The sequence below is a fragment of the Mirounga leonina genome, unplaced genomic scaffold (genome assembly GCF_011800145.1).
Source record: "Mirounga leonina isolate KUSES-001 unplaced genomic scaffold, KU_Mleo_1.0 Mir_201, whole genome shotgun sequence".
NCBI lineage: Eukaryota > Metazoa > Chordata > Mammalia > Carnivora > Phocidae > Mirounga > Mirounga leonina.
The window spans coordinates 24,592,113-24,606,614 of NW_023270504.1; the positions used below are offsets into that span (position 1 = coordinate 24,592,113).

The window sequence follows — 14,502 nt, forward strand, 5'->3', positions numbered from 1 at the left end:
CACGCACACACACACACACAGAGTGATCCTAAGGGCTTTATTTACAAGAATAAAGGGCCCCGGCACTGCCTGGGGCCTTGCTGGGCTATATACAGGGTCAGGAAGAGGGAAGTAGGGACGCAGCCATTTAAATTACAATAGAATGGGGGCGGGCTCCCAGGTTCCGGCTGTGGGTTGGTCCACGGGAGGCCTCTGCAGGGATCAGGCCTGAGGCTGCAGAGAGAAGGGAGTACGAGAGTAAGAGAGCGCCTGGAATGGGGAAGCGGAGCTAGAAAGGTCTGCGATGGCTGGGAAGGGCAAAGTGAGGCTGTTGCCACCCCCCCCCCCCATCCAGGGGAAAGCACTGGATCCAGGGAACACTGGGGGCAGGGCAAGGAGGAGCCCGGAGCTGGGGGGGCCGTACCCTGGCTCACTTCCTCTTAAGGGAACCCTTGCTCTTCTCCTTGTCCGCCGACCGCTGCTTCTTCATCTTCTCCTCCTTCTTGTTCTTACTGTGCAAGTTCTCATATACATCCTCCTTGTGTCTGCAGGTGCGGTGGGCAAGTGTGGGCAGGTGGCACGGGTCAGGAATGCCCCGGCACCAGCAGCCCCCTCTGGCCCACCCCGTTTCACAGGTGAACGAACCGAGGCCAGGAGCAAGGAGACTGGGTCCTTTCCCTAGACTAGAAGCTCCCTGCGGGCAGCGGCTCCATCTCACACGTTAATAATACCAGTGTCCAGCACAGACCCCACGGAGAGGGCCCTCGGGAAATACTTGTGAACACAGGGAGGAAGAGCCAAGCTTGAACTTGAACCCAGGTCTCCCTGACAGCAGCACCTGTAGTCTCTGGAAAGGGAGGGTCGGGCCGAGGAGGCGGCGGGGCGGGGGTAGACGCTGGGAGGGGGCAGGCAGGGGTCACTCACTTGGAAGAGGTGCGGGAGGCCTTGGCATGGGCGTTCTTCATGGCTGGGGGGTAGGTGATGTTCCCGTACTCTGACTCCCGGCCCTTCTGGGACTGTGGGCAGAGGTGTGGAGGGAGGGCAGTGGTCCCAGCCGGACCCGGTGATACCCACGCCCCACGCCCCCCCCGCCACCGCTCTGCCAGGCCCTGCTCTGCACACACCTGCATGACCTCCAGCTTCTTCTTGGTGGTTTCGATGAACTGGGCAATGGCCACATAGATGAACTTGTACTGCGCCTCCGTCTGCACCATGCCCGAGCGCTGCGCCCGCACCATCTGGATCGTCTTCTGGATGTCGATGTCACAGTCCAACCCTGGGCAGGCATGGCAGTTGGACCCCTGGCCCAGGCAGAGGTGGACACCGAGGGGCCGCTCACCCAAACCCCCCCCGCCCTGTGTCCCCCACGAGTCACCCTCACCCTTGGTGGAGATGCTCTCCATGAGCATGTCGATGACGATGATGGTGCCCGTGCGGCCAATGCCTGCGCTGCGGAGGGAAGGGGGCGCCATCAGAGGCCCAGGCCACGCCGCACCGGGAGCGGGGAGCCCCAGCGTTCAGCTGTGGCACGGTGGCAGGAAGAAACTGAGGCTCCAGCGAGAGGAGGTAACATGCCCGGGGTCACTGGGCAGGCTAGCCAGAGGCAGAAGCTGCCCGGCTTCTGCACCCATGCTCAGCTTCAGCCCAGGGATTTGTGGGCAGCCGGCTCTCCAGTGCCCCCCCCCCGCCCCACGCCACCCCAGCTCTCCTTCTTCCCAGCACCTCACTCCTCCACTTCCTGCTTCGCCTCCTCATTGCTGGCTGGGGGCTGCTCCCTACTCTGGAAGATCTAGGACTCCCAGTCCCACCAGTGTCCTGCCTGCCCCCCAGGCACCCTGGGCCCCCCCCCCCCCCCCCCCCCCCCCCACCCCCCTGGCCCAGATGGGCCCCCCCCCCCCCACGCCCCCCCCCCCCCCCCCCACCACCCAGCCCTTCAAAAGTCTTATTTAGAGCTTTCGAAAGGGCTTTGTTTCCCGTTTTCTTCAGACCCTGAGGACAGGGAAAGGGCAGCGTTTGAGGCAGCAGGGCACAAAGGGCACTGGGGAGGTGTGGAGGAGCTGTGAGGCATGAGGTCTCCCCTCTTTCTCCACCCTCTGTCACCTCCCTGGGGCCACAGGTCCCGGGAATCTCAGGATCCCTTGGAGATCCCAGTCCGCCCCCTCGGCGGAGCCGCCAGGCTAGTGGCCTGAGTCGCACCGTCTAATTTCAAACCCAGATTGTCAAAAATAACCCCCCCTTACCCACTTCCTTCCTGTAACATCTAAATAAAGGCCATGGGGATTTCAAGAAGTAGAAGGGGAGTAGCAGGAGGGTCGTTCTTAGCGATGGGCCTGCCCCTGGAGGCAGAGCAGAGTCCCTTAGATGACAGGTGGGGGGCACCTCCAGATTCAGCACCCCCAGCCCTGCCCCAGGACTAACGCTGCTGGTGGGAAGAAGGAAGACGTGTGAGGCCCTCAGCCTGGGGTCACGGGAGGGAGTGGGAAGGGAAGTGGACAAAGCAGGCTCCTGTTTCCCAATTCCCTGCCTGATGTGTTATTAAACCATCAACACCTCCCATTTCTTGAGGGATAACTGCATTACTGCATTCCAGACACAGGCACAGGGTCTTAGCGAATCCTCACAGCAAGCAGAGGAGATCCTGCATTTACAGATGAGGAATCTGAGCGTCTGAGAAGTGAAGTAATTTGTCTGAGATCACGCAGCCAGCGAGTAGAAGAGCTGGAGTTTAAACCTACTGGTCTCTGTCCAGGAACCTGCACCCACTGCCTCCCATCGACCCAGACCAGGCCAGCTAGGTAGGCCCGTCTACAGGACTCAGCCCCTCAGAACTGAGGGGACCCCCGCTCCTCCTTGCTGGCCGCCCCCTCGCCACCTAGCAGGAACAGGGGCTCCTGATCATGAACGTGAGATTCTCCAGTGGAGCTGGTGATGCACGTGCCCCTCCGGAAGACATCACCCGTCCCTACTCCACCCTGGCGGCTTAGCTGGGCTCACTAGCTGGGAAGGGGGAGAGAGAGAGAAGAAGGCTAAGCACCCCTAGGGCTACAGATGGAAAAAGCAAACATGGGGAGCCACACTGACCCCAAATGGAAGGTGCCAGGGCCCAAGAAGAAATACAGGCCGAGTAAGCCCGTGTGAGAAAACAGGAGTGACCAGCGCAGACTCTCCCACAAACTGGTTGGCAAGTCTCTGGGCCTGTCTGCTCATCTGGAGGAGATGGTACATCCAGGGAAGTCTCTACAGAACCGCCCCCACCCCCCGCCCCCCAGGCACAGGACCCGGCAGCGGGGTCGGTTCAAGCTAAGTGTCCTCCTTGGGTCTGGAGTCATCCAGGAGCCATCCCGGAGGTGGCTGGGGTCCAGGGGAGCACTGAATGCGTTAACACGGAAATGACTGCTTACGAGAGCACATGGCACTTAGTGCACAGTATTTGCTAGCCGACGACTGTTTTGATTACTACTGCCAACATCGTTGTTGTTCTCACCTGCAGTGCACAATGATGGGTCCCGCGTGAGGCAGACTTTCCTGCCGCTGGTTGATCTGGTCCAGGAAGCTGAGGACACCCCCAGGCTCACTGGGGACCCCATGGTCAGGCCAGCTCAGGTACTGGTAGTGCCAGATCTCTCGAACCAGGTCCCCCTGGGCAGAGTGCATAGGGCCAGTGCCCTCTGTCCCCACACGTCGTCCCATCCCCCACCCCACCGGGCAAGAGAACAGATCCAAGCAGGGGTCCCAGGAGCGAGGCAGGGCTGGAGGATACTCACATTCTCCAGCGGGGAGACCTGTAAGGTACGGAGCTTGTACTCCGCTGTGTCGTGCTCCCTGCAATTGGTTACCACGTAGGGTCCGTAGACGCGCTGCGTGCCCACCTCCGGCCAGTATGGGACACACTTGTTCTGCAAAGGGACGGTGGAGGTGAGGAGCGAGAACGCACAGGCTGTTCCAGGCCCTTTTCGAGGTCCTGCGTGCCCAGTGCCGGCCCAGTCAGCGTTCATTGGATGAATGGATGAACTGGCCGAGAATCCAAGGCGGGTCCGGTCCTGGCTCAGCCACCAACAGGTGGTGAGACCTGACAAGCCGCTCAACCTTACAGTTCACTCAGTAAACACTGGCTGGTGCACACTTTGCAGCTGAACTTGTGCAGACCAGGCTGCGTTACAAACACGACGAAGACGCAGCCTAGGCGTCCGCGCCCGCCCGCGCCTCTAGCAGTTCACAGAGACAGGCGAGCAGGGAAAACCGAGCTGCTCTGGGCCCCGGAGAGAGGGAGAGACTGCTCCGCCCTCCCGATTAGGGAGGAAATCAGAGGTGGCTTCACAGAGGAGGCAGCATTTGGGCTGGGGCTTCAGAAACAAGGAGTCTGGCAGGCAGAGAGAGTAAGTCACTTCCTAGCAGAAAGTGCGCTCAGGCAAGGCGTGGGAACTGGAGGCACGCAGCGTTGCGGGGAGCCACCATGCCTTGAGTGCCGGGTCTTAGAGTGTGACTTGATCCTGACGACAACTGGGAGCCACTGAAAGATTCTCAGAGAGGGAGCAATTCGATGCAGTGTGTGCGCTTTGAGAGGGACCCCTCTGACTCCAGTGCAGATGTGCTGTACTTGGGGGCAGCCTACAGGGAGGGAGACAGGCTGGGCGGTGGGGTGAGGGTGAGGGGCAGACTCCAGAGAGATTTATGAGGCGGAGAGGACAGGAGGGCTGTTGCGAGGATGGGGACAGGTCGGGGAGGGGCACAAGGCATGTTGCTCCGAGACACTTTAAGGAAGAAAGCCCATTTAAAACCTGGGCCTGGGGGCGCCTGGGGGCGCCTGGGTGGCTCAGTCAGTTGAGTGACTTCGGCTCAGGTTATGAACTCAGGATCCTGGGATCAGATGGAGCCCTGCATCGCATCAGGCTCCCCGCTGAGTGGGGGAGTCTGCTTATCCCTCTCCCTCTGCCCCTACCCCCAATGCCCCCCTGCCCCTGCTCACATGCTTTCTCTCTCTCTCTCTATCAGATGAACAAATAAATCATATGAATAAATAAAATTTATTTTTTTTCTAAATTTGTATTTATTATTTATTTCTTAAATTATATAAATTTAATATATAATATATAAATATATAAATTATATAAATTATATAAATTAAATAAATTATAAATTTATTATTCTAAATTTTTAGAGATTTTTATTCATTTATTTATTCACTTTATTATTCATTCATTTATGCATTCATTTATCATTCATTCATTTATTCATATTTATTCAAAAAATTTAGAGAACTCATTTATTCAAACACACTGAAATGTGTTTCATTCATTCATTAGAGAGAGAGCGCGCATGAGGGGCGGGGAGAGCAGAGGGAAAGGGAGAAGCAGGCTCACTGCTGAGCAAGGAGCCTGATGCGGGGCTCCATCCCAGGACCCTGGGATCATGACCTGAGCCGAAGGCAGATGCTTAACCGACTGAGCCATCCAGGTGCCCCTAAATAAAATCTTTTAAAAAATAAAAATAAAAAAATAAAACCTGGGTCTGGTGGTCAGGAGAGCCCCAGGTTGGAAGCAGGGATCGGGGAGGCAGTGTGTACCCGAGACGGTCTCTGTGCCTCGGTTTCCCAACAAGGGTTGGACCTTGCCCTCTGAGGTTCCTTTCTGCCCTGGCATCCGGAGTCTCTTTGGTTTCATGGTGGTGGGTGGCAAGCCCTGGGGAGAAGGGCTGTGGAGGTCAGGGGGCAGCATGGGACTTGGCCTTACCCGGCCTTTCTCCACCTCTCGGGTGGTCATGACGATGACGCGGGTGTTCTCCTGCCATGCCATCTGCCAGAAGTCGTTGACTGTGGCCTCCAGGCAGCCCTGGCTGGCAATGTAGGTCTTAGTGTTCTCATCGGGGCCTAGCAGCTGGTTCTGGAAGCAAGTGTAGACAGCTGCACCCCAGGACTGTGAGCCCCTGCACCCCCACCCCCCTCACCGCCTAACTTGTCCGCTGTGCCTACGCGGCTCTGGATCCAGTACCCCCTGAGATGGGGAATCCCCAGGGCCCAGCCTCTCCTCCCTTGATGAGCAGGTGCCACCAACCTTGACGTAGTTGGCGTTGATGTAGTCGGACCCAGGGATGTTACTGTCGCGTCCCTGCAGGATCACTCGGGTATGGTCAACTGGGAGTGGGCGGGGAGGAAACAAGATGGGCCTGGGTCAGCCGGGCACTCACCAGCCCCTGGGGCAGACCCTTCCTAAGCTCTCAGGCCATTCTTGTCTCAGAAGCCAGGAGGCTCTCGGAGCACTGTGGGTAGGCAGGGGTGGAGGATCTGCACGGGGAGTGGGCGTGAAGGTTTCAGAGGAAGGACGATGGTGGACGTGGGGTGCAGGGAGTCTCCACTGGGAGGGGCAGAGGCTTTCTGGAGGAGGGGAGGCTCCCTTGCATGGGTGAGGAGGTGGACCGTCCTTGAGCTGGGAGTGGAGACCCTACGAGATAGGGGGAGGTTGGCTCAGGGAAGGGGAGTCTCCTGGGTGGGAAGGGGGAGGGATGGAGGCTGCCTGGGGGTAGGGTGCTCACACGGGAGAATGTTCTTGTAACGGTTCTTGCTCTTATTCTCTGGCCGCTGCCCTTCCAGACGCTGGTGCAAGTTCTTTACCTCCTGCTTCTGCAGACTCTGAGGGGTGAGAGGGGGAAATAGAGTACCGGCCCCTGGAGGGGCATCGGCGCCCAGAGATAAGATGGGGCAGACCAATGTAAGGGGTGGGGAGAGAGGGGACAGGGTCATCCTGATGGTCCCCACCACGCACCTCAAACTCCTCCCAGAAGCCGGCTTTGGCTGTGTCCTCCGACTCCTGCTTCTTGTTGAGTTCCAAGACCCGATTCTCAATGTCAGCTGCATTCACCCGAGTGGCATAGTATGGCTGGGCAGGGATGGGCAAGAAGTCAGTGCCTCAAGATCCCAGAAGCTCCCGTGTCTGAGGGATGGCTCAGGAAAAGGAAGGAGGCAGCCAGGCCCACCCCTCTCACCTGCCGCAGGTAGACGAATGCACCCGAGGCCTCCTCGATCCCTGTCTTCTTGAAATGCTCCACCAGGTCTGTGAGGCTGTCAAAGGTCTCTGAACCACCCACGGTGTAGCGTCCACCCTGAGGGATGCCAAGTCAGGCCATTCGGCACGACCCGAGTCTCCCTCCCTAGACCCCCAGCCTTAGACCAAAGCCCAGGCTGATCCACCCCACCGGCCCTGCGTTGGGCATAGACGGGAGCCCCGGCGGGCTTGGCTGCCTTACCTCACACATGACCTTGATATGAGTGACTCTGAGCGGGGAGCCTGGGCCAGCCTTGGGCTGGTCGCTGAGCACGGACAGCACAAAATCTCCAGGCTGGCTGAGACTCTCACGCACCAGAAATGTCCAGGGCTCACCCTTGGCCTGCAGCAGTGTCTCTGCCTGCCCCCCAGACATGTGACCATGGTACCACCTAGAAAAGGCAACATCGGGGAAAGGGACACGTAAGCCAAGGGGCAGGTGCTGAACAGAGACGCTCGCAGAGGACAGGGAAATCGAGTAACTATGATGTGCCAGGCACTGTGCTAGATGCTTTCAAATCCACCACCATATTTTTTTTAAAGATTTTCTTAAAGTCATCTCTATACCCAGCTTGGGGCGCGAACTTACAACCCCGAGATTAAGAGTGGCACACTCCTCCAACTGATACAGCCACGTGCCCCTCAAATCCACCACCATATTTAGGTCCACAGTTCTCAAGATGCTGAGAGGTAGGTACTATCCCATTGTACAGATGAGGGACCTGAAGCTGGGCGATCATACACTGGCCCAAGGCCCTGGGCTGATAGGGAAGCCTTGGGAGTTCTAACCAGGCCCGCCTCTGAGAGCGTAAGACAGAGACAGAAAGGCAGGCCATATCCAGAGCAGCTGTAGGGGAGAAACTGAGGAAGGGTCCCAGGAAAGCCAGGGCTGCTCTAGGGAAAGAGGAGGGAGACCAAGAGAAACACTGAGGCCGAACCACAGAGAGCAATGGAGACAGGGAGTCACAAGGGAGTCATGATGGGGACAACTCCCCCTGGGTAGCCGGGAAGACAGACAACCCTGCAGGGGGAAAAAAGACGGTTTGGGGGGCTCTGAGGTGCCCAGGTTGACATCACTAGAGATGAGGCTGGGGCTCAGAGGGGCTCAGAAGGGCAGAAAGCAGAACTAGGACCTTTCCCCAAAGCACACCCCCTTCCCAGGAGGAAACTGTAGCCCCACAATGCCCAGCCCCACAGGAAACCACGTGACGGAAAAAAACACAAAACTCCTTCTGGGGAGAGAGTGAGAAGTGAGGGTGTGAGGTTTCCTCAGCCCAGGGACCAGGGGAGGGGGCATTTTCCAACCGCAGGGATGGGGAGAGAAGGGAGGGGTCAGTCTGCCCAGCCCCATCTCACTCTTGCCTTGTCCAGAAGCAGCACCTGGGGGGTTCACCCCATTCCACCACTCAGGGACAGACCAGAGCCCCCCCACCCCCACCCCACAATGGGGAGGGAGCTGCCCCTCGTCCCCCTGGCCCCGGGATGAGGAAGTCTCCATGCAAATATCAGGCTGACCACAGGCAGAGAGCTAGCCATTGGCGGGGACGAATGCAAATTCCCTCGGAGGAGGAGGGGCAAGGAACACAAAGGGAGGTGTGGAGAAAGAGCCTCCCACACAAAATCCCAGGGTCAGGGGTGAACCAGGCGTCCTGGCACCCTGGCCTTGGGAACCAAAAGGGCCTCTTAGAGTCAGCCTTCCTGGCCTTGGCTCCCTCCATCCTTCCCTCCCCCTCCCCACCCCCACCCCCAGCTCAGTCCTCCTCCTGCTTCTCCAGGCCTCAGGCTCCCCGCCCCCCCCCAGCTTCTCCTTCCCTCTTCTAGCTCCATCCACAACCTGCTGCTCCTCTAGGGCCTCCACCAACCCACCGTCTAGCAGGACAGATGCTGGCTTTGGGCAAAGAGAACATGAGGAGCTCCAGAGGGCCTGGGTGGCAAACCTGCATGAATGTTGCAGGCCAGGCAGAGGAAGAGGGCAAGAGGGAGCGGAGGCCACGCAAGAGCCAAGGAGGGCCACCATGAGCAAAGTCACCCATGCTTGGGCTTCACTCCTCAAAGAGGTGGATTCAAAGGGAATGGATCGATGGCTTCATGTCGGCGGCAGTGTGGCGTCCAGCGGTGGGCCCCGAGGCCCTTACCGCAGCCTGACCCACTTCTAACTTTTCATCGGTGACTTGAACAAAAATACTGATGTGAGCTGAGAGGCAATGCATCTCAGAAACACTGAAAACTGACGGAACCCAGGTTCCCAATCATGTCAACAATCGACACACAAATACAGGACAAGGGCAAGTTGCCTCGGCCCCCGGAATGTGGAAAAAAAAAAAAAAAAAAAAAAAAGCCCCTAGAATGATTCGGCTGCCCTTCACCTTGACAGAGCCATCATTGGGATGCAGCCGCTAAAAGGAGCCACCCTGTAATGCTGAGGGTTCGGGACCCCCACCCCCACACATGCTGTAGGAAGACCACATGCAGGGGGCGGCCTACACAGTCGTGGGGACCACGTCTCTGGAGCCAAAGGGACAGGAGGGCAAAGCCTTGAGTATTACCCTGTGCCCAGGTACTAGGCCCCTTGCGTATGCGACCCTATCACACAGTTTTCCACTGATCCGTGTTCTGGTCAAGGGACTGGTCGAGCTCTACGGAGCCCCCAGAAGCAGGCCCGTCATCACTGTGTTGCTGAGATAAAGCATTAAATGTCCTCATATGTAAGTCCCTATGCTCCTCCTCAGCACCAGTCTCTCTGTGTATCAACCTGTGCTGGGGGAGAGAATAGTGACAGCAAGGCAGATTCAGTTCCATAGAAGGAAGAAGAGCTTTCTAACAACAGGGCCGGCCTACTACACAAGGCAGCCACTAGGCCTCTCCATCCCTAGGCGGGCCTGGGGCGCTGGCTGACAGGGACCCTGGAAGAGGGCAAGGGTGCTGCCCCCTGCTTTCTCAGGGGTTGAGGGAAAGGGGTGGGAGGTTAGTCCCCTGAGACACGGGCCCGGGGTCACATGGAAGAAAGAGGCCCACAGAGCGCTGGGAAGGAGCGGGGGAGGCACTGACAGTGGGGAAGGCAGCCCATCTCCACGTGGGGGTGGGTCAGGAAGCCCCTCACCTCTCACTGGTGGGGTCGGAACAGTTCAGCGGGTACTTGAGGTGGATGATGGTGCCATCTCGATCCTGCAGGACGCCCTGCTGCTGTGTGTAGTACTCCACGAGCTCTGTCAGCGTCGCAAACTTCTCGCCTCCATACAGGTCATAGAAATCGCCCGAGTTCTGGATCCGAATATGGGTCACCTGATCCCCCACCCTGCGGGGCACCAGGTGGTGAGGCCAGTGGGTGCAAGAGTGGAGGTGGGGGACACAGCGGGGATGGGCTGGCCCGGGGCTGAAGAGGGGGCACACACACACACAGCGAGGGCGTGGGCACAGACAGGGACGGGACTGGGGGGACACATTGGTGCTGGGGACTGGGGAGTGGGCGCTACCACGAGGGAACCAGGAACGAGGTGCCGAACGACTCGCCCTGGCTGGCGTTCAGGGCCACCTACCTGACGGAGAGGGAGAAGTCACCCTGGTTCTTGCGACTGGGCCGAGCCAAGAAGCTCCCATGGACGCCGCGGCCCTTGAGCAGGGTCTCCGCGTCCAGCCCGCTGAGGTCTCGGTGAAACCACCTGCCGGCCCCCCGGGGAGCAGTGAGGAGCGGGCCCTCGGTCCCCAGGGCGCCCCTGCCTCCTGCATCCCGTGGGTCCCAGGACCTTACCTCACCATCCTGGGGGCTCCCTGAGAGGAAGAGGGTGCAGGGGAGGAGGTGTGCGGGGCAGTCCGGGCGGACCGAGAACTCTGGGGCTACCAGGCCGCCTCACAGCCCTGGCGGTCCTGGTGCTGGGGCTGCCACTCCACTGGCCGGGGGCAGCCGGCAGGGCGGGGACAGGAAGGGGCGCGGCCGACCCCTTGGGGGAACTCACTGTACTTCTCGTTTTAGAGCAGAGCGAAGAGACGCAAAGCAGGGTGGCAGTGGGGGTGGGGATGGGGCCCACTTCCCACACGTCTGCCATCAAAGGCCTTGGGAGCATGGCCCTCCGCGAGCGTGACGACACACGAAATAAGGACACAGACGTGACTTGCGCCCTACCGGCGAAGGCCGTGCTTCATAAACATGAGCCCACACGGCCGCAGGCCATCTCGTCTTCCCCCACCAGCCGCTTCCACGCAGCCCGCCCTGGTCCAGGCTCATGATGATGTGACGGTGACAAGTCTCATTTCATGGATGCCAGGCGCTGTGCTATGATGTCTTTGATGTGCCTTAGCTGATTTATTCCTCACAAGAGCCCCGTGAAGCAGGTGCATCTCTATCCCCATTCTACAGACAAGGAACCTGAGGCTCAGAGCATGTGGGGAACTTGCCTTGGGGCCGGCCAGTCCGTAAGTGGCGGCACTGGGATGTAACCCCACACACGGGTTCCAAAGCCAGTGACTCTAGCTACTGAATGCCAGCCCTGAGGGCTTCCAAGGACAGAGGCTGGGACCACTGGTCCACTGGGGGTTGCCGGGAAGGGGAGACTAACAGCCAAGGCCAAGCAGATGCTTACAAAGGGAAAGGTGCTCTCACCTCCCCACCCCCCCACCCCCGCCCACCAGACATACACATCTGAAGAGGTGCTGCTGGGACAGAGGGATGGACAAAGCTGTCAAACTTACACCTTTTCTACTTCTTGTCCTAAGTCTTTGTCCCACTGTGTCCTAACCAGGTAGGGGAGTCAAGGAACAGAATGCAAGGGGACGAAGATCTAGGGAAGCAGGTGGGGGTAGAGCAGCCAGCCCCCTTGGGGTGGTCCACCCCTGTGCCTGAGCCGTAGGTTCTTGTCAAGGGGTCTGGTCTGAATCAGCCAGAGCTCAGGACTCTGACCAGGGGCCTGTCCCCTGGGGACTGGGGACTGAGGTCCATGCCATGACTGATATTCTCAGGGCTGGTTGACCTTGAGAGGCCCTACACACCAGAAGCTCATGATGCTCCCCGTGTGTAATTCCACATACAAACACAAACACCACCAAACCAAAACAAGAGGAAAGCAATCCGACAAAGGATACACAGAAAGCTCAAATTGGTGGCTTCTGCCTGGGAAAGAGACTAAGTGGCTGGGGGAGAGGGCTGGAAGGAACATTTACTTCTCCCTTATACCTGGGTTTTAAAAAAATATATTTTATTTATTTGTCAGAGAGAGTGAGCACAAGCAGGGGAGTGACAGAGGGATAGAGAGAAGCAGGCTCCCCGCTGAGCAGGGAGCCCGATGCAGGACTCAGTCCCAGGATCCTGGGATCATGACCTGAGCCAAAGGCAGACACTTAACTGACTGAGGCACCCGGGCGCCCCTATACCTGTTTTTTGAATTGAATTATAGTTGACACACAATGTTACATTAGTTTCAGGTGTGCAATGTAGTGATTCAACAAGTCCATGTGGCATGCTACACTCACCACAAACGTAGCTACCACCTGTCACCATCCAACATTAGTACAATTCCACTGATGAGGGGCGCCTGGGTGGCTCAGTCGTTAAGCGCCTGCCTTCAGCTCAGGCCATGATCTCAGGGTCCTCAGATCGAGCCCCGAAGTGGGCTCCCTGTCTCTCTCAAATGAATAAATAAAAAATCTTTAAAATATTTTTTTAAATACCACTGACTATCTTCCCTATGCAGTGCCTTTCATCCCCATGGTTCATTGACTCCATAACTGGAAGTCTGTACCGCCCACTTCCCTTCACTCATTTTGCCTCTCTCCCACCCGCCTCCCCTCTAGCGACCATCAGTTTATTCTCTGTGTTTATGGGTCTGTTTCTGATTTTTGTTTGTTCATTTGTTTTGTGTTTTAGATTCACATATAAGTGAAATCATACGTTGTCTTTCCCTGACTGACTTATTTCACTTAACATAGTACCCTCTAGATCCATTCCATATTGTCACAAATGGCAAGATATTATTCTTTTTATGGCTGAGTAATATTCCATTGTATGTATGTGTGTGTATATATATATGCCATATCTTCCTTATCCGTTCATCTGTCGATGGACACTTGGGTTGCTTCCCTAGCTTAGCTACTGTAAATAATGCTGCAATGAACATAGGGGTGCCTATATCTTTTTGAATTATTGTTTTCATTTTCTTGGGTAGATACCCAGTAGTGGAATTACTGGATCATATGGTATTCCTACTTTTAATTATTTGAGGAAGCTCCATACTGTTTTCCACAGTGTCTGGGCCAACTGACATTCCCACCACAGTGCACAAGTGTCCCTTTTCTTCACATCCTCACCAACACTTGTTATTTCTTGTCTTTCTGATTCTAGCCATCCTGACAAATGTGAGGTGGTATCTCAGTGTGGGTTTGATTTGCATTTCCCTGAGGATGAGTGATGTTGAGCATCTGTGTCTGTTGGCCATCTGGATGTCTTCTTTTCCCTATCCCTTTTTGGATGTTGTAGCATGGGTATGTATTACCTTTATAAAAATAAATAAATTGCTTGGGAGATGGCAATTTGTAGGAAACACCAACTGGGGTGCTGGGAATGTTCTACATCTTAATCTGGATGGTGTATACATTGGTGTATGTAATTAGGCCATATGCTTAAGATTCATGGTAAGCACTCATGGTAAGCATTCATGCACATTATGTATGCTATTACCTCAATAAAAAATAAGGAAAAATAATAACCAAGTGTTAAAGCTCAACTAAAGTCTGTTTCCTGTGATGACTACTTTATCACTTTTTCAAATATCAAACATCAATTCTCCCCCCCAAAAATGGGCTCTCCCCGTCCCCCTTCTCTCTGGTACCTGGAAAACTCGGTCTGTTTATTGTATGACCTAACGCTGACTACCCTTTCAGTCTTGGACTTTGAGCCCCACTGAAAGACCACAAATTCCCTCCCAGAGCTAGGGGCAGAAAGAGCGTCTGCATAGCCGGCTCCACCGTGGGGGGTCCACAGCCCATCGGGCCCACCTTCAGGAGTTCAAAGGCTAACACAACGCCTCACGCAGAGTACATGTCCAATAAACAAGCTCATCAATAACCATGCACAGGCATGATCACCTCCTGGTCCCTGCACTGACATGTTCAGCTTCCGGCCCTACACATACACACCCTGCTTGTCATATACAGATGAGCACACACATGCACACACAGACCCACTACACGCGCCTCATCGTCCACGTCCATCTACACACATCTCTGGCCCAGTGCAGATACCCACACATGGACACAGCATCCTGACCACATGTGACATTGTGGGTCCCGGCCTCCCTCTCCGCTGCTTTACTCTGTGCACCCTGTCCCTTGGTTCCTGTGTGCCCACAGCAGGGCCTCTGCCCAGGGGCACTCGACTCTTGGTCACCACATGGCTGGCTCTTCCTCAACAGCCCGCTCTCAGCACACGTCACCTCCTCAGGAAAGCCCTCCTGGACCCCTCCAGGTAGCAATGCCATTGGCACTCCCAGTCACGTGC

General features: G+C 56.6%; 1 protein-coding gene across 1 annotated transcript; it reads right to left on the reverse strand.

Annotated features, from left to right (window-relative positions):
* Nucleotides 1-29: 29 nt before the first annotated feature.
* PTPN6 (protein tyrosine phosphatase non-receptor type 6) lies at nucleotides 30-10,959 on the reverse strand. Its single transcript, XM_035028326.1, has 16 exons — nucleotides 10,765-10,959; nucleotides 10,553-10,675; nucleotides 10,117-10,311; nucleotides 7,219-7,408; nucleotides 6,958-7,074; nucleotides 6,738-6,851; nucleotides 6,508-6,604; nucleotides 6,030-6,109; nucleotides 5,709-5,858; nucleotides 3,744-3,875; nucleotides 3,464-3,618; nucleotides 1,361-1,428; nucleotides 1,104-1,255; nucleotides 904-995; nucleotides 404-524; nucleotides 30-213 (listed from the first exon to the last, which is right to left on the reverse strand). The coding sequence occupies exons 1-15, from the start codon at nucleotides 10,770-10,772 to the stop codon at nucleotides 410-412; spliced, it is 1,788 nt and encodes a 595-aa protein (XP_034884217.1). The 5' UTR covers nucleotides 10,773-10,959; the 3' UTR covers nucleotides 30-213; nucleotides 404-409.
* Nucleotides 10,960-14,502: the final 3,543 nt, after the last annotated feature.